We start from the raw sequence: 24,225 nt of genomic DNA, 5'->3' as shown, positions 1-24,225 counted from the left end.
GAGCCCTAAGGGAAATCAATCAGCACAGTTAAAAATCACCACTGACATTTGCATTTTACATCACCATCCACTCTTTGCAGCCTTTAAACCCAGGGGCTTGTGCTTTCCTTTTCGTAGGTCCTTGGAGGAATTCGTTCCTAATACAAAGCAACTTGACCAAAATTAAGACTATGATCCAGAGAGAGCCTTTTTCATCAATCAATTTCCTCTCGGCTTCGTTGGATGCACTGGCTGCTCCCCAGACAGCTTAGCATAGTAGCAAGTGTAATGCATCCTGAAGTCACTAGACACCCCTGCTCCCTCCCCCCCCCCATCTCTTGCACTAAAGAGAAATACTTCTGCAGGATTGTCAGCTTTATTCTTAGTCTTAACAAATATCTTGTTATGGAGGTCACTCTAACTGTAAGACCCTTGCCCTGATCACTTCCAAACATTATATTGCAGGAGGAAATCTAGGCACCATGAGGACTTCCACACTGAATCGATACTATTTCCCTGTTTACCAAACACAGGAGAGCCAACGTGCATCAAGGAAACACACATCAGAGCAACAGGCTGTATCTAATGGCACTGCCTGTATCTACTAGTCTGAGTTGCTAAGTTACCAGAGGAGGTCATGCCAACCGGCTGAGGGAGGGGCTTGTGTTCTGGCCTCCACATTGCACTGTGGCATGTCTGGGTCTACCGGCAGAGGCTCTTGCTGGGAAGGAATTAATAACCTTTCAGCAGAGGATAATGACTAGACACCTTGAAATGACTGTCAGCTCCCAAACTGAGATACTCCAACAGGAGAGGGTAGAAAAATACCTCTTAACCTCCTGTGTCACTGCTCCTGATGGGTGGCAAACAGCCTGAAAAGAAAAAGTAAGTCAAGGTCTTTCTGAAATTACCTGCCATTGGTGTGGGATGTTATGGAATATCTAGTGGTGCTTCCATAATATTTTTCTAACTAGCCTCCAGGGAACATATTCTCAATTCCTGGTCGGGGGCGGAGGACTGTGAAAAAACAAAAATAAGCAACCTGAATTTGTAGTGTTTTTTTTTTATCAGGCCTACCTTATACTTTTGACATACTGGTGGTGAGGGTTTGGGGTGGGGGCAGGATGAGGGGAGAGGAAATGATGCTAAGTCCCTTTTAATGAACAACTTGGAAAATGACTAGAGAGCGGGTAGAACCTTATGAACCACACGAGGTCTTGGCAGTAGAAGAATGTTTCCACCAAGGGAAGTGAGCCACCCAGAATGCTATCAAGGAGAGAAGGGGATTCAAGATTGCCGCGAGTCTGCTAATGGTGGCTTAGAGCAACAAATGACCTCTAGTTCCAGTAGGCTCACTCTATGAATGTGGTACACCTCTAAACTGCTGTGGTAATTGAGGTGACATAAGTTACCCCGATTGCTATAATAATTCCAACTTGGCTAAGTACATCTCCCGTTGTCAGCCAGAACCTTAAACAAAAATCAGCTCTGCCTTCATAACTGAGAAAGCTCCAAAGTGCAGTGTGTATGTGTTTAGAAAAAAGAAAAAACTAGGCCTCAGAACATAATTTTCCTTTAAAGTTAATCTGGGAAACCTCTGAACTCACAGAAAGTAGCTTCCAAGAGTAAAAATGTTCAGGCCAGTTAGAACATAATAATTTTTGGACCTAAAGAAGCAACCTGCTCATCACGGGTCATCTAAAATCAATTTCAAATGTGCTTCCTACAGATTAGATCCAAGGCTGCCAAGTCGTAGTCTGAAAAACGAGACATATTTTGGGCAACCTAAGAGAGAAAAGGATCACATGTTAGTAACTGTGACCAGTATAGTTTGGATCAGGTCATATAGAACCACCACATATACTGCTCACAGAAACGGGGACAAAGTACTGAAATCCATATGCATACATGCAATTCACATATATGTGTGTATATGATTTATAGATTATTCTAACAATTTGTTTTAATCTCTTTGGGCAGCTCCTTAGAGCTTCAGTTAGCTCTAACTGAAACCCATGGGACATGATATGCAGAAACTGAAATTAAAAAAGAATCTATAGCATTTCAATTAAATCAACATTTTGAAAATAGCATCTATTCTATAAATTATAGCACTACATTCTAAACAGAGGTATCAAAGAAAGCCTTTAACATGGATAGAGAAAGAAAAAAGCTCACGATCACAATTCATCTTAAAATTCGAGTATAAAAATCAGCATTTTGGAATCAGGTAACAAGAGAATTATCTGGTGTAAATGACTATAAAAGTAAAATATATTTAAGAAAAACGCTCAGTTTTCCACAGACAAGCTTAAGAAAGTTATAACAATCATATTCATATCTGCATAGCTCTTAGAATTTTTGAAGCACCTTAACATCTATTAATTCACTTTGTAAACACATCTAAGAGAGCTTTCTACAAAATAGAAGTGCAGTAGGTGTGTAGGTAGGAGGAAAGGTTAACTATTAGAAGCAGAGGAATTTGTTCAACAAGTCAAAATATGTAATTCATTTGTTTGAAACAAAATCACTTAGAATGTATACCTCTGATTGTCTGCCTTGGGCTGAAAAGGGGCAAGAGTGATTTCCATGTAGTATTTGCATCAGCAGTTAGTTCACAGTTCACAGTAAAGAAAATAAAATCCCAAACTGTTTTGGAAGAAAATCTAATATATTCACAAATAGAACTTTCCATCTCTTCCCACAAATAGGCTCTCATCTTGACTGGCTGTGTGTAAATTCACATAAAGCCAGGGATCAAACTGATTTAGGTAACCAAGCTTTGGGCAGAGCACCATGTTAAGAGCATTCATGGTGCATTCCAGAGCATTGCATCCACCATATTTCTGTTAATGGCACCATTCTTTGTGTTACTGTGCTTCAGAGTCTTGGATTTATGTGTAATTCTTCCTTCCATCAGCTGTCAAGGCCTACTGACTCTAACTCTTCTGTTCTCTTACATTGAGTCTCCTTTTTCTGGTTCTGTAACCTTCCACTGAAGTTCCTACTCTAATGCTACTAACCCTCTAACAGGTCCCTACCTCCCAATGTGCTCTAGACACCTCTACCAACCTCATATTCCTACAGTTCCCTTTGGAAACCTTCAGTGGTCTTTCCTGATTACCAAATTCACCATAGGCTTTGTAAATGGCATTGTGGTCTTCTAAAGATGACCCTACACTCAGCTTTGTTTCTCTGCACACACTTCCTGATCCCAGTACATGACACCACTTGCTTTCCTCCCAGTCAATGCTGTATCTTCATGTCGTCAACACTTGCATGCTCATCCTTCAGGGTCCGTCCCTAGTGCCTCCTCCCTCCATCAATCCCTTCCTGACTCCCCTGTAACTCGATGTGGCCTCCCACTCCTTGGAACCAGGCCATTTTGCTCATGCCTTTCCTATGGCTCTTATATCACGGTCCTCTTTCCCTTCTCCCCAGGGGCAGATGGCAAGCCCCTTTAAAGCAGGAACGGTATTTTCTCACTGTTGCATCCCCTGATGGGCTAGCACAGTCATCTTGTTTATTGGTGATCCTCAATATCTGTTGAACTGTGAAGAAAATTGTGTATGGTATTTTTTTTTTTTACAGAAAATAAGTGTGAAGGCAGGTGAAGTCATTCTTGGCTCAAGTCTTTAAAAAAGAAGTAGGGCTCCAGTTCACTCAAAATACTGTTACTCACTCTTTTAACAAGTAATCAACAGCCAGCAAATTACTCAGCCAGAGAATGTAATTCAAAGCTGTAACATACATAAGCATGAGTCATGCTGGCAGCTGGGCAGTTCTGTCCTGCTTCCAAGGTAGAGAACGCTCATCTGAAAAGACGATGGAACAGCCACAGAAACGAACACGGTAACCCCAGTGTCAGATGGCACAGCTGGACAAACTGCCCAAAACTTGGTTTCTAAGCTTGGCAGGTGGCTCGTTTCTTTCTGTATCTCCACAGGCAAGAGAGAACAAGGCTGATGAAGCCTATATTCTAAAGCTGCAGAAAGTCAACACCACCAAGCCAGGCTGGGCTCCTTGTAGTACATTCTCCATGAGGGATGAGCGTGAGGAAGGTGTGTGTGTGGGACATGGATTTATATTTTGTTTCCAGTGTGTGGCCAGCAAAAGCAGAAAAGTGCTAATATACATATTAGCACTTAGGGGTGTTTTATTTGTTGTTGGCCTTTGTATTTTAGAGGAAATTCGTAAGCCTGTCCACATTCTAATTTATGAATAACTCTACTTAGAAATTATTACTCTATGTTGAATTTTAAGTGTTCAAAGAGGAATGAAGCCTATCTCATTTTTTTTTCAAGTTTAAAAAACAATCTGGATTCAGTTTTTAAAAAGTCTCTGGGGTTAGTATGAGTATTTTGAAATATATATATATATAGATATACATATATCTATATATACATATATCTATATATACATATATATACATATACATATATATATATATATATATATATATATGAATGAACTTTTCTCACTAGCATAGAGGTTTAAAGAGGGCTTTAGGAACATTTGCTAAGATAGCCTTGGGTCCTTTTATTTGATTGGAGACACAATACTTACAAGAATGATACCCAGAAACAGGCAACAATCCTATTTCTAGGCACTGCTCCAGCTGTGCAAGAGAAAAGAACACGAGGGATAAGTGGCAAGGCATGGGAGAGGTAAGAAAGATAAAAGAAGAAAGGACGCAATGAGGAAAGAAGGAAGAGAAAGGAAGGAAGGAAACTGCAGGACAGCAAGTAAGACTCTGAGAGGTAGAAAATTCAGGTGCCAATTTGTGTATGAAATTATCAAAGAAGAGATGAAGCTTTGCCATGGTGGAAGGTACAGGAAGGAGAAGGAGAAAGATGATGTAGATAAGGCAGTGTGTGATACGTTTGTTTTCCAAAAAGCAACAGAGAACATCCAAGTTAAATAGTAACTGAAAACATTGAAGAGTGACAAGAAGATATGTGACCTGAAGAAAGTGCCATAGCAATGAAAACAGCCTATAATACTTAAGTTTCTAACCACACCGGGCTTATGATAAAAAACTTTCAGTCTATTATAATAGTCATTTAATTCTAATGCCAATCCTGAGAGACAGGCATGGTAAGGTCTATTTTAAGGATTAGGTAACTGAGTTGGAGACAGTAGGTAACTGGTCTAAGAGTTCATATCTGATAATGAAGCCAAGGTGTTAAAACCTGGAAGATCTCTCTCCCTCTCTCTCTCTCTCTCTCTCTCTCCTTCTTCCCTCCCTCCCTCCCTCCCTCCCTCCCTCCCTCCCTCCCTCCCTCTGCCTCCCTCCCTCCCTCTGCCTCCCTCCCTCCCTCTGCCTCCCTCCTTCCCTCCCTTCCTTCCTCTCAACAGATATTTACCAGCTGGATACCAAGCTCCTAGTTGTCAGTTACTGGAAGTAGCTGATGAAGAAAACAGATATATTCCTTGCTCTCAGGAGCTTATCATCTAGTAGGAAAGACAGTCAGTAAGAACTAAATAAACCAATACCCCTAACTACAAAATTTGATACATGCCATGAAAGAAATGGGCAGAGAGCAGTAACACAAAATAAAGCAGGGCACTGCCAAATTAGACAGCATGGTTAGAGGTATGACTGGGACCTAAAGGAGGGGAAGGAGTCAGCCGTAAGAAGTGAAACAATCATTCCCGGAGGAGGGAGGAGGGAAGAGCACGCACAAAGGAACCGAGAAGTAGACACAGCTGGTGCATTGTGGGCAAGAAGCATAGCCGCAGAGAAGGGTGGCGAGGCATGGGCGCTGCTGCTGGTTAGGAGTCAGGGTTTTCTTTCAAGTGTACCGGGAAAGGCAAAGAATGGTTTTAGATAAGACAGATTTTTGGGTTCAAACACCACACTGGCTTCTGTGTGAATAAGATAAGAGGCAAGAGCAGACATGGAGACCCAGGGAGGATGCTCTTGCAGGATTCCAAGAGAGATGGTGGCTTGGCCTTGGGTGGTTGTAGTGGAGATGAAAGAACAGCACTCAGTTTGGTGCTAGAAACAAGAGACCTTGCAGATAGAATGGATGTGAGGGGTGAAAGAGAGGGAGGCACAGACGATGATTCTAATCCTGTGTCCTGCTCCGTCTTGTGTGTCACTTGATTTCTTAGCATATTTCTGATATAGAAAAATGAGATCAATTTATATTGGTATTTTAAAAGACGTATCTCTTATAAAGAGTTGCTAAAACATCTTTAGCAACTCTTAAAACCACTGAGGTGCTAAAACCTCAGTCCCTACACTAAGCTCACCCTTAGATTGTAACTGCCCTGAGGCAGATTGTCCAGGGGATACGTACCTTGAGGTGTGGTGTGGTGGAAAGAAAAGGGGCTTTCACACCAAACCACCTCGGGTTGAATCACAGCTTTACCGTCTTGCTGGGCAAAAACAAAGATGACACACCGCTAAGCCTCAGACTTTCCATACGCAGGTGAGAGCTCTCTCACAGTTTGGTTGTAAGAATTCAATAAAGTAACTTATAGTCAAGTCCTGACATGTAGTGGAAAGTCAATAAATGTTAGACTCCCCCCTCCCTTCCCTCTTCCCAGTTACGGTGATGAGAATGCCATCAATAGATTCTCAAAGAACCTTCTCTAATAGAGATGAGCACTATGATTGAGTGCTATATTTTACTAACTGAGACACACTCCAGACGAGGGATTGCAAATCCTGTTATGAGCCATAAAGGGTACTTGCATGGCAGTTCTAGCTCTATAACTATCCTCAACCCCTGACTAGAAGGGTTGCCAAATAAAATACAGGACACCGGTTAAATCTGGATTTAAGATAAATAATTTTTTAAAAAGTGTTAAGTATGTCCCATACACTATTTGGGACATAATTATACTAAATGTTTTCTGTTGTTATCTGAAATTCAAATTGAACTGAGTGCCCTCTGATTTTGTTTGTTCAAGCCCCACAACTGTACTATGGGATAAACTGCTCCAAGATGCTTCCTTCACAGTCTCGGGATGTTCTAGCTCTTCCATGTACAAGAGGTTATGTCTCTCACCATCATGGCTCCATGCTTCTACGCCTATCTTCTTTGCATGCTTCATTCATCTCCTCTCACTCTTACCAATGAACACATGAAGGCAAATTCTACTGAGTAGCACTATATTAGGTACAGAATTTTACTAATTGGTCATAAAGAAGGCTGCTGTGGGTGTGTGTGCATGTGCTATGTTAACCTTTTAAAATGACGATTACATTAATAATGCATCATTAGGAATACATTTTCAGAGGTTTCTAGTAGCAGTGAATTAAATATGCATCCACATTAACGGCAGCTATTTAGATCCTATAGGAGTAGTACTGGTTATTGAATAAACTGAAAGAGAAAAGCTTTGAGTTCATTCAATAATCGCCATGTAGCAAAAGTTGAGAGTTGGAAATCCTTTATTTTACATTAAACTACATGAAAAGTATTTGAAAGCTTAGGCCATAGTTTTATCTGAGTGTTCCTTTTGCATACTCAGTTTCAAGACTGAGGAAAGAATGAGAAGAAACATAAATATTTAGTTCATTATATGAGACATCTAGGGCAGTGTTATTATTTGTTATTGTTCCTCAACAAGATGGATCCAGGATGAAAAGCAACACGGCAATAAATTTTGTTATTAAAAAACTGTCAGTTGAACTAACCAAAGTATTTATAGTTGATTTACATCCTGGTGCAAGCTCATTTTCTCACTGTGGACTGGTAACAAAAAATTCACAGACTGGTGCCACTCTGGGGACCAGATATTGAGTAGGATTGATGTAGAAAACTCCAGAATTGTATATGTCATAGCCTCAATATCATGGCGTAAATGGAGAGATCTCCTCCTTCTGGCCATTTTGTAGAGCAAAGATCCTCTTATTTCCTTGACATAAAGGCATAACTACTTTCTCCATTCTAGCATCTAACTAAATATATATCAAAACAATAATTGCCCCAATTTTAGAAAGAAGAGGATGTGTGCTTACTCTTCTTGTCGTAAGTCATTCACGCTGCGGTCCAGTGAGATCATGTCACTTGCCACCATGTTAAATCCAAACTCTTTAATGCTGGCTTGAACTGCATGTTTGAATTCTGGTCCCAAAACCAATGGCTTGGCTTTCTCTCCAGGGCCACCAACCACTCCATGAGGCTCAGGTTCTTTGGGTTCAAAGTTACCAAGGATCCCTGGGCGTAGCACAGGATCACGGTAGGTGAATGTCTGAGGCTTAAAAGTGAGATACTGCCTCTGCATTATGTCTCTCTGGTTCTCTCCTCCAGCATGGCGCTCTTGTTCATTTTTGGCTTTGTTTTTTCTTCTAATAGACTCTAAGTCCACTTCTACTCCTTCAACATGAGGCCATGGTACCACAGGTTTGAATCTGTCATCCCCAGGAACTAATCCATTGCCTCCTCGGTTAGGCATGGGGTTGACATCTCTGTCTTCCTATACAAAAGGGAGGGGGATATACAATGAGTACATGAAGGCAAACCACAGCAGAGTTTATGATACCAATTTTCATGTTTAAAAAAAAGGCTGAGGCAACAATAAAAGGGGTTAAAGTGTGAAACAGACGCAGGCCATTAATGAGGACTTCCCATTATAAGATATCGTTTGGGGTAGGGAGAAGGAAATGCGAAGAAAAACTATCTCCTTGCCTTACCATTCCAAAATAAATGAATGGATGCGTTTTTTACTTCTCTACTTCTAAATCTAACTCTCTCTCAAATACCTCTTCATAAAGCAAATTGTTATGGGTTAGAGCAATGAGGTTCTAGAACCTTCGACAAAAACAGACATGTTGTACAGTATGGGGTTTCCCCAGCTGACCGGTGTATGATAACTCGAACTCTGTGTCAGTAATATAACCACATGGCAGCAGTGGTGTTAGATGGCATCCATCATTGGGCTGGCTTCGTGCCGCTAATGGCAGAGGAACAAGGTAGGGATATGCACTTGGTCCCAATTTGGCATTTTCTACTCAGTGAAACCTTAGCTGAATTGAGAACTATTTTTCAAAAAAGCCCTAATAACTGTAACCAAGTCAGTTTGGACTTTTAAATCACACCCAATACCTAATTTGCCCCATTCCAGAGGTAAAGAGATTTTTGCATGTAAGGATACTAGGTAAGGGTTGCCCCACACCCCCAGCCTTTCTGTTTAGACCACCTTACACAGATCTTTCAGTTAAAGATCCTGAGCGCTTTTGCTCCTGGGGTGCTATACGTGAAGTATTTGCAAAACCAGTACCATTCTTTGCATGAAGCAGCATTCCCAACCTGACCATCACCTCAGTGGTTTAAAAAAATACTGATGTCTGTGTCCCATTCCCCGGACTCTCTGGTTTAACTGGTTTGGGCATTCAAATTTTGAAAAGCTCCCCCCAGGTGATTTTACCATGCACCCAAGCTTGAGAACCTCTAACTTAAAGGAGAGTCACTAGCGACAATTTGATAAGGCGAATTTAATGGGTTCAAAATAGAATTAGTACCATCTGATCAAAATGTTTCTACCGTGTTAGAGCCGTCTTCAAAACTAAAGTTAAAAACTTCGCTTTAAAGAGCACAAAGTAAGGCTCTAGGCAGGATGCTGATGTATAGGTTGCTATCTACTGGTAGTTTAATAGAGACAAAGACCTCTTTTTAGAAAGTCAGTTTATTCAAATGTGAATTTCGCTGATGCTGACGTTTTGGTAAGGACTAGCTAAGGATTAATTTTAGAGAGTTCAGAAAAGAATTTTAAAAATTTATCTATTTGTTTAGATAATATAAGCATGTGATACAAAATTCAAAGTATTCATATGGGTACATAGTTAAAAGCAAGTTTGCTGCCTTTTCCTCTGTAGAGGCCATCATAGCTAGCCATTTCGTGTGTCTTTCTAGAGATGTTATATGCATGCACAAATATCCACGGGTATATACAACAAGAGAATTTTGGGGAACATGGGATATATACCGGGGATGCCAAAAAAATGTATACACATTTTAAGAAAGAAAAAAACTGTATTAAAATTGTAATATTCAATATATACTTATAACAAAAGATAAATACAATGTATATACATTTTTTGGCAGCCTCTATGTTTTAATTAACTCATTAATTAAAAAGGGAACCTGTAAGATGTTAAACTGGTTCAAAGGTAAATCCAAAGAACAAACAAGTATATAAACATCAAGCCTGCAAAAGGGGAATGCTCATAACCACTTCCGGTTAGGTGCTGCCTGGTTGGAATATTGTTGCTCAAATAAACTCCTAAAAAATAAATTGAAAAAAAAAGGATACTGCAAAGATTTACAAATACATGCAAAACTGGTAAAACATGTCAACATCCAGAGGGTAATAACCAATTGCATTCCACAGTACACAATTTCCTTTTCAATGGACAAGAACCTTTCACATTACTATCAGTTTCCTATCATTTACTGGATTGTAAAATAGCTCATAGATAATGAAAGGGCAAGAGAACTAGAAAGCTGAGTCAGATAGTATGCCCAGCAATCTTTTTGGTCCATTTCAAAGTTGTTCCACAATTTTCCTCCTATAATACAAAGCTAAATATAAAATGCAACACTCAGCCTGATTCTATAAATATGATGCTTTTCTTCGGGCATGTGTTATAGGTTGATAAGGCTTCTGGATCAGGTTTTTCTGATCATCACACACCTGAGAAGCAGGGACTTAGCTGGAGCCTGGCCTATGAGTCTTACTAAGTTAGGGTCAGAGGTGAATAGGTAGGAGGCGGTCCTGCCAGAAATCTTGTATTTATGAAGTACTGAGGAATTAACTCGTTAAGGACAGGAAGCCAAGCATGACTCTAACAAAGAGGTAGGCACCGATGCTGAGAAGTGATTCTGATGATGGAAAAAATATAAATTTCTTCAACTTTTCTTCTGGCTCTTTCCACAATTATACTCACTTATGGCAACGCTGTAAACAAATTAAAATAGAGAAATCATTATAAAACTCTAAAATATTGGACACAAGTTGATGATGTTGAACCAAATATAACACACAAAAAGGAAACACATTCTCCCCCACTTCAGTTCTTTACATCAAGGCTCCAGTGAATCAGTAACAGGGGAAGTAAAAAATGAGGGGAAGGAAATGTCAATAAATTCAGAAAAGTAGATTGAACAGGTCATCAGATGTCAACATCCATAACCATAGCATCCACTATGTTGCTTAATATTCCACAGGGATAAAACCATGCATTGGAAGAATGTAGAATATGATAGTACATGAAATCGAGATAGCCAAATTGTGAAATACATCGTATGGTGTAGATTGGCCTATGCTAATGTAAAAATTGCAAATTTAAATATTTCTCAAATTCAGCCACGTCAACAAGAAAATATTTAATGGATTGAAACTTCAAGCTTATCTTCCTTCAAAAGTTGTTTTGATCTGTTCTTTGACTTATGGGTTCTTTGTGTACAATTTAACTGTTGATGTTTTTACAGTTCTGTCTGTTACAAGTCTACCAGTCATTCCACCCTCATTCTTCTGGGTATCTCATTCTCTTCCAACCCACGTCCGTGATGAGATTTATACTGACCATTCCTACATCCATTTCCTCAGCCCACATCACAGTTCTGATCTCCGGACCTTACAGTCAACTGCTTCCTGAACATTTCTACTTATATCAATCTGGTAGCTAAATTTAAGACACCTCATACTGAACTTGACCCCACATCACAAACCTGTTTCCATTACTGCCTTTCCTACTTTGGGGACTCAAACCACCATCCACTCAACTGATCAAATCCAAAACCTGCATTTCATCCTCAACTTCTAGTTCTCTTTTATTTACCCTACAGATATCCAACCTATCACTAATTTCTGCCAGTTGTATCACCTATGTAGCTTCTGAAATTGATCACTTCTCTCCACTACTCTCACTGCCCCTGCCTTAGTGCAGGCCAATCTCACCTCTTAACAGGATTACTACAACAGCAATAATAGTGATGATTAAAAACACTATGGTCTATGTGCTTCACAAATATTAACTTATTTCATCCCAAGAGTTAGGTTCTATGATTACCATGCCTATGTTATGGAGAGAAAATCTGACCAAGAAGTCACCAAATGTCAGAATCAGGATGTGATAGGACCAAAATTTGAATCCAGGTGGCCTGGCTCAAGAGCTCACGCTCTTGACTATTACGCTTTAATGCTTCTCATTCTAAGACACGCACTTACTGTTTTTCTTCATTATTTTTTTTACATAGCAGTCATAGTGACTTTCCTAACATTCAAATATGAACATGTTACCTTCCCTGATTACAACGTCTCACTGTTGGTCCACTTCCCTCAGGAGAATTTCTCCTCCTGAACAAGGTTGATAAGACTTTTCAGGCTCCAGTCTGCACGTATTTCTCCACCATACCCACTAGAGCAGGGGTTAACTTTTTCTGTAAAGGGTCAAGTAGCAAACATTTTAGCTTTGCAGACCACAGGGTCTCTGCTGCAATTATTTTAGTCTGCTGTCATAGTGCAAAAGCAGCCACAGACAATATGCAAATGAATGGGTATGGTTGTATTCCAATAACACTTTATTTACAAAGACAGGCAGTGGGAGGATTTGATACCCCCCCACACCACAACCCCTACATTAGACTGTAAGTTCTGTGAAAGAGTAGGGGCCATGTCTATTATCACTGCATTCCTAATGCTTATTCTGGCATGTAATCCCTCAATAAATATTTAGTGAATAAATAAATGAAAACTAAAATTTCTGCTTTGGATATGAGAGAGAGACTCTGAGAAGAAAAGGGAGAAAGAACGGAGACTATGGAATGAGAAAGAGGAGCTTGGATCAGATGAAACATTTCTGGCAATACTTTATAAATTCAGCAAGAGAATGGGACATAACTTTATATTCTCTGCACAGTATTGTACTCTTGATAATGCTACATAAAACTTACCAGAAAAATTGAATTTGCTCACTTCTCAAACCCTGTATGTCATTAAATCTAAAGGCAAAACCAAATATGAGAATTGTCTGTCTAGTCCCAAGTCAATTAAGAATAATCGTGTCAAATCTTAATGTTATATGATTCAAAGAATGGCTATAAAGCAGTGTCATCACTAAACTCCCATGAGAAGGAAAACTACATACTCCTTCTTCCTGAGAGTGAATGAGAATCAGCAGATGCCTTTGTGACTCACTGGTACTATGATACCTTCAGGAGCACCAGCTGATTTACCGTACAGTCAAAATCAATGAATAATAGTTGACCAGAAATGCAAGAGGATCAGTAGATAATTGTCTAACATCAGTAAGTTCATATAGGTGGAACTGTACTGAAAAATATAATCACATCACCAGATGGAAATATCAGAAATTATCAAAATTATCAGAAATTGGGTCAGACTATTCACTTTACACCTTACAATTTACAATGTTCCTCCCTCAACCCCAAATCCTACTTATGTATGACATTTTTCCAAGATGGCATGCTTTGGCAGAAATGATATGAATACGAAGCGATTTAGAAAAATGGTCTTTACAGCAAATGAAAGTAACATTCGTTTGGACTTGAAATTATAGGTGAACCCTGGAAAACTAAACTGTTAATGATGAGCTTCTGCAGTCACATGACCTCTTGAGAAATTACAATTTAGCTTTAGGGAGTGGCCACTGCTAACAAGATGAACACTATTTGGTTTTCATTCTGCATGAGCCACACAAATTAAAAACAGAACAAGTCAAATTTAATTTAATGATTTAAAAACCCTCTTGATAAAAAATACCTTTAATTCGAAAAATCAGCATCCTTTCTCTACTTACCTTAAAGGAGCAGAAGAAACAGGCAAAGAGAGCAGGGAGGGAGGTGAAAACAAAGAGATGCTGGAGTGCAGAAGATACAGGGTGTGCTTGTGGGCTGGGCCTCCCCAGACTCTCACCAGCATGTAGCAGGATGTGAGTGGGAGTGTGGGGTGCCCCCGCCTGAGCACCTTTGTTTTCCTCTGGTTACCTCGAGCTGGATTCTAAGCTAATTTGTCCCCTACAGACATTTTGTCTGAAGACAATCCAGTCTTGCTCCTTTCAGAGGACTGAGAGTTGACTGCACCTGGAGTCAGTGGCCCCACTGGGCATGGGAGGAGAAGCAGGGTCAAGTAATTTGTCTTTGCCGAAGCAGAGTTTAACATGGCTAAACCCAAGATTAAATGGAGACCTCACCAGTCCTTGAGTATTTAGGACATGCCCCGTTATGGAAGAGGACCCTATTCTAAGTACATTTTAAGACCCATAAACTAGGAAGAGATTTATGGCCAGTGGTAATGTCTCTGTTGGCAACTGGGACAGAACGGAAAATGGAGGAGTGCCGCTTACCAGTAAGAAAAAAGTAGCCGCTTACCAGTAAGAAAAAAGTATTACATTCTGATAGAAGAATTGTCTCCTGAAAGAAATAGACTCATTTAGGAGAAATTCCTTTTCTTAGCTTTTTAATTTGTTTTTCAAAGTACCAGGCCAGGATATAAACCAAAAGGTAACAGAATGGAGCAAACAGCATGGCTGACATCATGGTAACCACCAAAAGAAATCAGGTCGGCAATTCTAGTACTATATACTAGACTTTGGCAGGGCAACCACTAGTCCAAAGTACTACACAGTAAGTACTACACGGTAAGCCAATCTGACCCGGACTTACTCTAGGGACCCAAACACTGCGACTCTGGACTATGGAGAGCTGCTATTACATAATAGCTAATGATTACTCCTTTTATTTTCTCTCAAAACTTACAATACATTATGGCAACCACAGTTTATAAATGTCTAAGTTAGTGCTGCAGTTTTAACCACCTACTGGAAAGATTTTTACCAGGTTCATAAAAGGGCACTTTGAGTCAATTAACTGACACCCCCTCCTTAACCAAATAAGCAAAATATAAAATACAGAATATGATACAGATCTATCCTGTACTATTGTGAATACTGAAATAGGTGTCTTCCTAAAAAGCTGGCTATATCACATTTCAGAACATTCTGTCATCTTAATAAGAGAGAGATTTCTATCATAAAAGAGCCTCCCAGTAAATTTCATAAATGTATAACTAGTTAGTCAGCATTTGCAAATTTGGATTTTCATGCATATCATATCGTATTCTTAAAGCAGTATCTACCTGCACCGACACATTAATTTTTTTAAGATCTCCGTGCATTTTGCAGAATAATCATGGTCAACTACAGAATATTTACATATGGCAAATTTTAAGTCTTGTGCTTTTTTCCCCTAATTCAAACATAATTTCTCTCCCATCATTAGGATGAGGCAAGATGAGTTTGTAATTTGCCTGAATTAAACAATAAGAAAACTAAAAGTAGTGAAAACAACATATTTTCGGTAGAAAAATACCAGTCACTTTTGGGCAATCAACTATTTGAATTTTTGAAAACCTTCTGAAGGTTATCTAAAATTACCTATGGATGCCTGGAATGAGTTATTCATTAATCCTGATCCAAGCACCCTTTTGCGTCCACTCTCTGGATGTTGTGAATTCCTTTTTTGAGCAGAAGACAAAGGCATGCACTGTTAATCCCAGTGGTTTCTAATCCACTCAAGGCTTTTTCCTCCAGGGAAATGTGAAATCTGGATGCTTAGAGTGAAAAACTCTGACTCCTTCTAAGCATTTAAAATCATCTAAGAAACCCAACAAAGGTTAAACTTATTTCAATTTAGTATTTACGAAAATATTGAAATATCAGTTTCAAATGTTTCTTCTTTGTGTAATAATTGTGCACTGGTGGTATCCCAAGTTATAAACTAGTGAGTGTCCAATTTTCATGGTCATCCTATTTCAAGTACATAGATAGTTCAGTAAGTTTTGATATTTAATACCACTCATGTCACTGGACATTATATGTGAGTACACTTTTCTTTTTCATCTCTGTGGGAAGGCACCTCTTCATTCAGGGTTTAGGAAAATCACTTCTCAACTGACAAGAAATATTACCTTTGTTTCACTAGACTGCAAACTTAATGAACAAGCATGAATTTCTGCATAACATACTCATATACATATATTTAAAAAGTTTCAGAGATGAGAGGCTATACTAAAAAGAAAAACTTCTAAAGAATAAAACTATTCTTATTTTAAGTTTGATCTTTTATATTCTAGATTATTCCACTGACTAGGTATGGTTTCAAAGTGGTTTTGATGGTGCTATTAGTAAGCATGGGTAATAAAACCCATTCCATTTCCTCAGAAGTAATAGTCCATATTAAAACAAAATTTAGTTCAACCAAACTAAATAAGTGATGAAATTGCTTAAAATTATGACAAAATTTACTTTTTAAAAACTATGTCTGTGTATGTCTATAAACCAAAAACAACAAAAGAACAAGACAAACAAATGAGAAACAGAAACTCATAGACACAGACAATAGTTTAGTGGTTACCAGAGGGTAAGGGGGGTGGAAGATGAGGGTAAGGAGGATCAAATATACGGTGATGGAAGGAGAACTGACTCTGGGTGGTGAACACACAATAGGATTTATAGATGATGTAACACAGAATTATACACCTGAAATCTATGTAATTTTACTAACAATTGTCACCCCAATAAATTTAAAAAATAAATTTAAAAAAAAACAACTATGTCAATGCACTGCATTTTTTACAAGTATCGAGGTAGACTGCAAATTCCTTAAAAACAAAAACTCAACAATTTCAACATATAAATGAAAATCACAACTGGAAAAAGGGAGATTTCACACAAAATTCATCTGTATTAACACTATACTCTCTAATGTTCTATTTTATAAATGTGAAATTACCACTTACGTCCAACTGGCTCAAGCCAGCAGTTGTAAACTCAGGAATGGGCTCCAGGGAACCTCCCTGCCTCCTCCCACAGTCCTGTGAATGCTTCCAGCACTGCTCTTTCGGCATTGCCTTCGTTATCTGTTTACATATTTCTCCCCAATCAGACTGAGGGCTCTTTGAGGATCCTGAGAGTATATAATTTATGTGTGTGTCCCACGCTGGAGTAGACAGTAAGTACTCAGTGCACGTTTCTTCACGGACTGAGGAAATGAAGAACACCTAGCTGGGGGTCACCTATTATTACCTTGCTGGAATATAAACTAACTTTGGATTCACTGTCTTTTATGCCACTTCTTGGGTTGGTTTAAACTACCATTTTGGGACTCCAAATGAAATAACTATAATTAGTTTCCCTACAAATCTAAAATTTGAATAATCCTTTTTTTAGTTTCTTCTCTTCTTCAGATTTGGATAAATCATGCATGTCTGCAAGTGAAATTTGGTACTTTATGGAAAATGAGTACTTTATTTAAATATGAGAAAGTAAATCTGTGGGTGTTAGTCTTAGTCCTCTAGGCCAATTTATCCTGCAAATGGTTTCCTGTTAAATTTGGTTCCTGTTGTAAACCAACAACAAGATAGCAATTCTAAGTCAAGTCAGAAAAATACCAGATAATACTCAAGGGGTTCAAAAATTAAAAGAAGAAACGGGCAATTAAAGGATCAAAATACAGGTTAATGTCTATAGTAGAGGGAAAAAAACCCCAACAAATTGATTATCCTTTTACAAAAGCTTTTATTTGTAAGCCTGTGTAATGGCCCAGATCAAAGTTACAGTATTATCACAGACAACTAAGAAGTCTATGAAATACATGAAATTTAAACATATTTATGAAATCCCAATAATTTTTTTATTTTTCAGAGATCTTAACAAAAATTCATGCCTCAGTTCATGAACTAAATCATATATATATATACTTTACAGGTTGAAAAAAGTCTTTCTTATTGCAAATATTTAATATTAAATCTTTAGCTGATTTGAGCTAAATTTTAAGAATCAAACATGAGTATGAAACAAATGATCAATACATCATTTTGTAGTATCTTTCAAAAGGTGATGAAGCTGTATTTGTCAAATTTATGCCATTATTTCAGTGGTAAGGGCACCGATGTCAAGACAAGGCTATATATATAAGATACACCAATGTCATTTAAAAGCCCCCTCTCCCACAGGTAGTAAAAGGCAGCTTATAATACCTTTATAATACCTCTTAAAATACATAAAAAAATATATTTAAAAATATATCATAAAAGGATATAGTGGGAGAGTTAAAAAGATTTTAACTCTCTCTGTCTGGAAACTAAGGAATTACTGAATTTTGAAAAGAAAGCTCCTCAGTGGTATTTTCATTGGTTAAAAAAAAGCATAATGAGTTACACAAAATATTTTAATAACATTGTCAATATGTTCTAATAAATATCCTACCCTGTTATTCCTACAAAATGACTTGTCTAAAAACAAGAATGGTATTAGGGAATGATTGAAGAGGAAAAAAAATGAAAGCAAAGCAATGAGAAAGATTATAAAATAAAATCTATTAAGATTTTTAAACACATGAATAATTTATGTATGCATATACATTATGTATGCACAGAGAGAGAAAAATACACACTTTAAAACCAAATAGCTTAGTAGGATAAGAAATAAGAAATTAACCCTGCCGAATAAGGCCCTTCACAGGAACAATCACAGCATTTCATCAGGTGGAGAAAAGACCTACTTAAAAGCTCAGTGAATTGAAAATGAGATCCCATCTCCTCTTCTGCCCACTCACATAATGTTGAAAAACTTTCAGCATGTGCCAATCAACCCTACTTTCTTACCTAGAAGAGCTCAGGATCTTTTTCCACTCTCTTCTAGATCATCTTTAAAATATTTTAAAAGAGCGATCCCAGTATCAGTCCTTGGGTCCACACTGTTACTTTTTTTTTTTTTAACCAGGAAAGTGCTCATTGAGTTCTATCCTTTGATTCTCGTTTTCAATAACAAAGAACTTCATAATCTAATATCAAAGTCAAACAATTTAATTCTAATTTCCTTCACACCTAGCAATCCCAGTGGAAAGCACATGATTCCCAAATCTTCCCGAAAAGTTTATCAGAAATTACACCACCAACAGAATCATCAATACTTCTTAGGATAGTAAGGAAGAAACATTGTACTGAGTGAGAGCAGAATGAGGTCAAATGTGGTATTTGTGTTAGGAGAGAATGTTTGTAGTACCCTTTTGAAAGCTGAAAAGGTAATGTCTATCATCCCTCTAGGGGAGAAATTCTAGAATGAATACATCATTCCCACATGAAATGTTACTACTTTTTGCAGCTGGAAATGCATAAAACAGCTTTTCCTCCAGTGAGTGCTTCTTTGCTTTGCCCCGAAGCTTGGCTTTTGTAACAGCTCATAGAAAAGCATTGCAATGTGGGGCTTTACAACACATACATTTTGATTAGTATAAGAATCTTCTCTTGCAAATCTGAAAAGAAAAACTAAAATCACCTCAAGAAAGAAAATTCCTCAAAGTTCTTGGGGCAGCTATATCAATTTAAAGTAGGGAGCAACATTTTACTACCATGTCATGACTAGAAATCCATTTTAGGAGGGTGTAACAAGGAACCATAACTATGTGAGACAGAAAAAATACACTCGGAGTAGATCAAAGTTATTTATGTAATAAACCTGACATTTTACTGTTCACCTAATCAACAGGCCTATCTCAGGAGGGAAAGCTTAGCCAGTGATACTCTAGTTTGTCATGAGTGTTATTTGGCATTCAGGTTAGTATTTATATGCATCATTAAAAGATAAAAGAACTGTCCTTTTAGTTATCCAAATATTTATTACAGGTCTAATATCTGCCAGGCATTCTATTAATGTACTGTGTTATAGAAAAAGACCCTACCTCTGAGGGAGTCACAGCCTGGGGGAAGGGATGCTTGAGAAGGCTGTCAGTGACGCGATCCACCATCTACGATCTACTTGTATGTTTCAAAACCAGCAGACACTCCCCAGCACATAGATGGTGGGAATAGTTGGTAGGTAAGTGCCCTGGGGGGAGGATGTTGGCAGCCATTCTAGACTGAGGCAAAGGCACAAAAGCATAGAAGAACATGGAATATTCAGGGAACTCCAAATGGTTTGGCGTAACAAGTGCAGAGGACATATGGAGAGGTGGCAGGAGATGAGACTCAAGATACCGTCGGTGCCTCAGAGTGCCTCTTAAGAAATGCCAAGAGGTTCAGACTTTATCCTCTTAGAAATGGGAGCCATGAGAGGGGAGCATGCCAGATCGGAGCTGAATTCTGGAATGAATGCTCTGATGGAAGAGAAGCTGAGATGTTTTCAGGGGGATAAGAAAAACATTCAGAAATCAAATACTGGAAAAAGCAATGTGGGAGAGAATTTCAAGAAAGGAGGAGTCAACAGGGCTAAATACTGCAGGCAAGTTGTTAATAAGAATTCCAAGACTTGAGGGTATAGACAAGGGAAGTAGTTTAGTGTCGGTTCTACAGCGTGACTCACTCACCAGCTCTGGGGTACACGACACTGGCAGAGACCCCAGGAGCATGGATCTAGAGGGGCTTCAGGACTGCTCACAATTAGCCCCTATCCAGCTGCAGAGGGATGATTTTCTATCACCTAGAGTGCTAGAGGTATTTCTGTGATCCTCTTGTTCTATCCCAGACATTCCTTTGTAATGTCCAACTGATGGATTGACAAGTACGTACTGACAACCTACTCTGTACCAGGCTACACGGATACGAGGATGAGCAAATACAAACTTGCTCTCGTGGAGCTCTCTGTCCAGTGGGGGAGACATAGAATCAAGTAATCATACAAATACGGTGCTGTAAGAGCATTTCAGGAGTGTTGAGCTAATCTAGGAAGTTAGGGAAGGCTTCCTTGAGAACAAAGGATGACTGAGTAGCGATCTGAAGGATGAGAAGCTAACTAGGTAAAGAGAGGAGGGGAGATTATTCCAGGTAGAGAACATTTTGTGCAAAGTCCCTACAGCCAGAAGGTCTATGTACAAAGGAATAAATGTGGCTGGAGTGGGAATAGTCAGGGGCCCTGGTGCCAGGTGAAGCTGAAGAGAGGTAGAAGCCAGACCAAGCAGGGTCTGGCATCCATGGTAATGAATTTGGTCTCATTATGAGAGCAGTGAAAAGCCAGGTCATAGTTTTAATGCTCCTGGAAGGGACACTAGCTGAAGAGTAAGAAAATAGACTGGAAGGAGGCCAGAGTGGATGAGAGCTAGTTAGGAAATGGAGAAATTTAATGATGGACTGGATATGTCTGGTGAAGGAGACGGAGGTGTCAGGGATGGCTTTAAGCTTTCCAACTTATATAACTGGATGCTAGTCACAGAAAGAGGAAACACTGAAAAAGACCAAAATTGAAGATGACAAATTCCTTTTTAGATATGCTGAGTTTGAAGTGCTTCTGAAACATTCAAGAGAAGGTAGAAACATAGAATATGTATCTTGGTGAAGAGATCGGGACTGGAGAATAGACATTTGACAGACATCTTTACAGAGATAAAAACAGACGTAAGAACCTGGAGGAGTCTATTTATGGAGAGATGACACAGTGAGAAGAGGAAAGGACCTTGGACCCCAACTTTGGGAATTCAACCCTTAAAAGACTGGCGGAGGAGGACAAGACTACCAGGGAGATAGAGGACTGGCCCAATATGCAGGAAGAAAACCGAAAAATGAAGATGGTGTGTCCAAGACAGAGGGAATGGTCAATAGTGTTAAATGCTGTTCAAAAACCTCGTGAGGTGAAGACTGGATCTGGTGAGGGGAAGTCGACTGGTAACATTAGTGAGAGCTGTTCCGGTGCCGTGAGGGGTCAAGAACCCAATAGGAGTGGGCTGAGGTGTGGAGTTAGGAGGTGCGGAAACGGTGCCAGCAAAAATATACAGCACCTGTGAAACGTTTGCATGTTAGGGGAAGCACAGAAATGGAGAGGTAGCTGGAGGAAATGAGGTACAGTGAGGGGTTTTGGTTTGGTTGTTTTGTTTTTAATGGGAAAGTCCTGATCATTTCTAAAGAAAGGCAAGGGTGAGGTATTAAAATACATGTGAGAGAAGGTGTAATCAAAAGCAGAAAGTTCCTGAGCATGTGGGAGGGGTGGGAGCCAAAGAACAGGGGCGTGGCCTGGTCAGGAGGAGGGCAGCCCCTCTCCTGTAACTGGAAGGATGGACCCGGTGCGGACACAGGTATTTTTCTTGTCCTTGAGATCCAAACTCACTATTGCTATCTGAATTACTTCAACAGTCTCCCCCATTGAATCTACTCCACATACTGCTCAGACTTACCTGTGTTAAACTCTGCTTTCACAGTGCCTGTTAGGGATTTCTTTTGAAAAACTGAAAGGCTCAGCATCTTTTTTTAAGACTTCAAAATCCTTTGCCTGGCCTTCTAATATCACCCATTTTTACTCACTCAAACTGTTCCCAGGACTTTAGTCAGTCAGGACCCTTCAGGAGACCATTGTAGAAATGTATACTTGAAACCTTTGTCACCCCAATAAATTTAATAAAAATTAAAAACCAAACAAAATAAAAAAGTATTCTCAGTCCTGCCTGAAGAGTTTGGCTCATGCTATCAACCTAGCCTACAGCACTGCCTTGGTTTCCTCCTCTTCTTTCTTTCTAAGTTCAATTCCAATTCCATTTATAAAGATTCAGCCCCTGCCATCTGTTCTAGTTTCAGTGGTATTTTTCCCTCTTAAGAATTTCTGCTCCTTAATACTCTTATAATCCGTTAACTAGCAGCCTATGTGTTAGTTTTTTCTTCCCCCACCAGGTTAAAAGCTCTAGCTGGGGAGAGTCTTATATATATAGTCTTTTACTCCTTTTGCACAGTAAGAATTCCTATTGTGTACCTTCTTTTCTCCTAAGTTGTCTGACATTTCAATTTCCCTTATTCCTACCCCATGTATAAAAAAATAATATCTATCTAATAGGAAACATGATGTCTCCTGGACTCCATATTTCTAAAACAGGGTCTACTTTATATATATTTTTAGATGGGTCTTAGTGGGGACAGCAACGAAAAGTTTGGTTTAAAAAATTAAGTAACTGGACACGTAAGCACTTTACATACTCAGTCCTCACAACAATCCTATGATAGGTCCTGTAATTTTATTCTCGTATTTTGTAGTTGAGAAAGTCAAAGATTCGAGAGATGAAATAGCATTTCCAATGTCACACAATTAGTAAATGACTGACCTGGGACTTGAGCCCGTCTGTGACTCCTCGTCCTGAGCATGTAGCCACAGTGCTAACACGCTTGACTTAGGCCTGCTTGATGATGACTTCTACTTTCTAGAAACTTATAAGAAAATAACTCGAGGAGCTTTAAAAATGTCCAATTTATATACACTTTAATGGCTTTTTATTCTGCTTCTTCAGCACATTATAAAGTCTATCTTTGACAACTACTTACACCAAAGAAACAGTCAATTCTGACACAATGAGATGTAATCTTGTCAAAGGTTTTCTTTTGCTCCTTCAATGTATTAGGTTATGATATCCCAACGGCATGTGAAATAAGGGGAAAACATTTTGAACTAATTTTACACAGAGAATTAAATCAGTTTCTCTCATAAGTAAGGACTAAAGTGTGTTTCTTGTCCTATGTTAAACTGACTCTTCTGGAGTAGTACTGTGAATTCTGAGCTGTTCGAACCCTCACTAAAGAATACTCTTGCCTGTTTGTGACCAAAAGTATCTCTGCGGCTATGGAATAAAACCAAATTATTCACCATCAAATCCATGGCTATAGCTTTACTGATATTCTACTCTAACTAAAATCTAATCAAATAACGACTTCATGAAGGTAGTGGAAGATAATTACATCATCACAGAGGAACTTACTACGTTTCATAGACGTGCAGCCCATATACAAGACCAGAGCTCTGCATTTTTCCTTCCACGGTGTAAGAGGTATCATTTAGGGAAAGGGGAGGAAAAAACCTTCACAGAGTATGTATCCACAAATACTACAGTCTGTGTTTCAGGATACATGAGGATGCTCACTCTGAAATACAAAGGAGGATTAGGAGTAGCCTATCAAGACACTTCTTTCATAGAGAATAATGCAGGGTGTTTCCCTAATTTATTCTCTGATTTAGCATGTAGTAAAGTGAATATACTTAGATGAGAACATTAAAAATATGATGCAGTTAACTTAAAATTAACTTTCCATTTCTTTCCAGTGCCATTTCTTAATTTTGCTAACCATACTGCTTCTAATTAGAAATTAGAAGCAATATTCTAATTGTATCATAACTATAGTACATTCATAATACTTTGCTTCTTCCTAGAACACCTTATAAACAATTGGAGTGATCATTTCAAGAAAAATGTTTGGCCCTTTGGGAGAAAGAACCACAGCAGCTGGTGAGCAACAGGAAGCAAC

General features: G+C 38.8%; 1 protein-coding gene across 3 annotated transcripts in view; it reads right to left on the bottom strand.

Annotated features, from left to right (window-relative positions):
- Positions 1 to 24,225, bottom strand: part of GALNT7 (polypeptide N-acetylgalactosaminyltransferase 7) — a 122,889-nt gene that overhangs the window by 47,792 nt on the left and 50,872 nt on the right. For all 3 annotated transcript variants that reach the window (XM_019733248.3, XM_019733249.3, XM_074338319.2), the window contains exon 2: positions 7,955 to 8,412. In XM_019733248.3, the coding sequence (XP_019588807.3) occupies positions 7,955 to 8,412 (458 nt within the window). The remainder of the gene's footprint in view (positions 1 to 7,954; positions 8,413 to 24,225) is intronic.

Source organism: Rhinolophus sinicus, chromosome 15, assembly GCF_057876585.1.
Source record: "Rhinolophus sinicus isolate RSI-liver-muscle chromosome 15, RSI-T2T, whole genome shotgun sequence".
Classification (NCBI taxonomy): domain Eukaryota; kingdom Metazoa; phylum Chordata; class Mammalia; order Chiroptera; family Rhinolophidae; genus Rhinolophus; species Rhinolophus sinicus.
The sequence above is the reverse complement of the archived record's forward strand: the minus strand, read 5'-3'. Positions and strand labels throughout refer to the sequence as shown.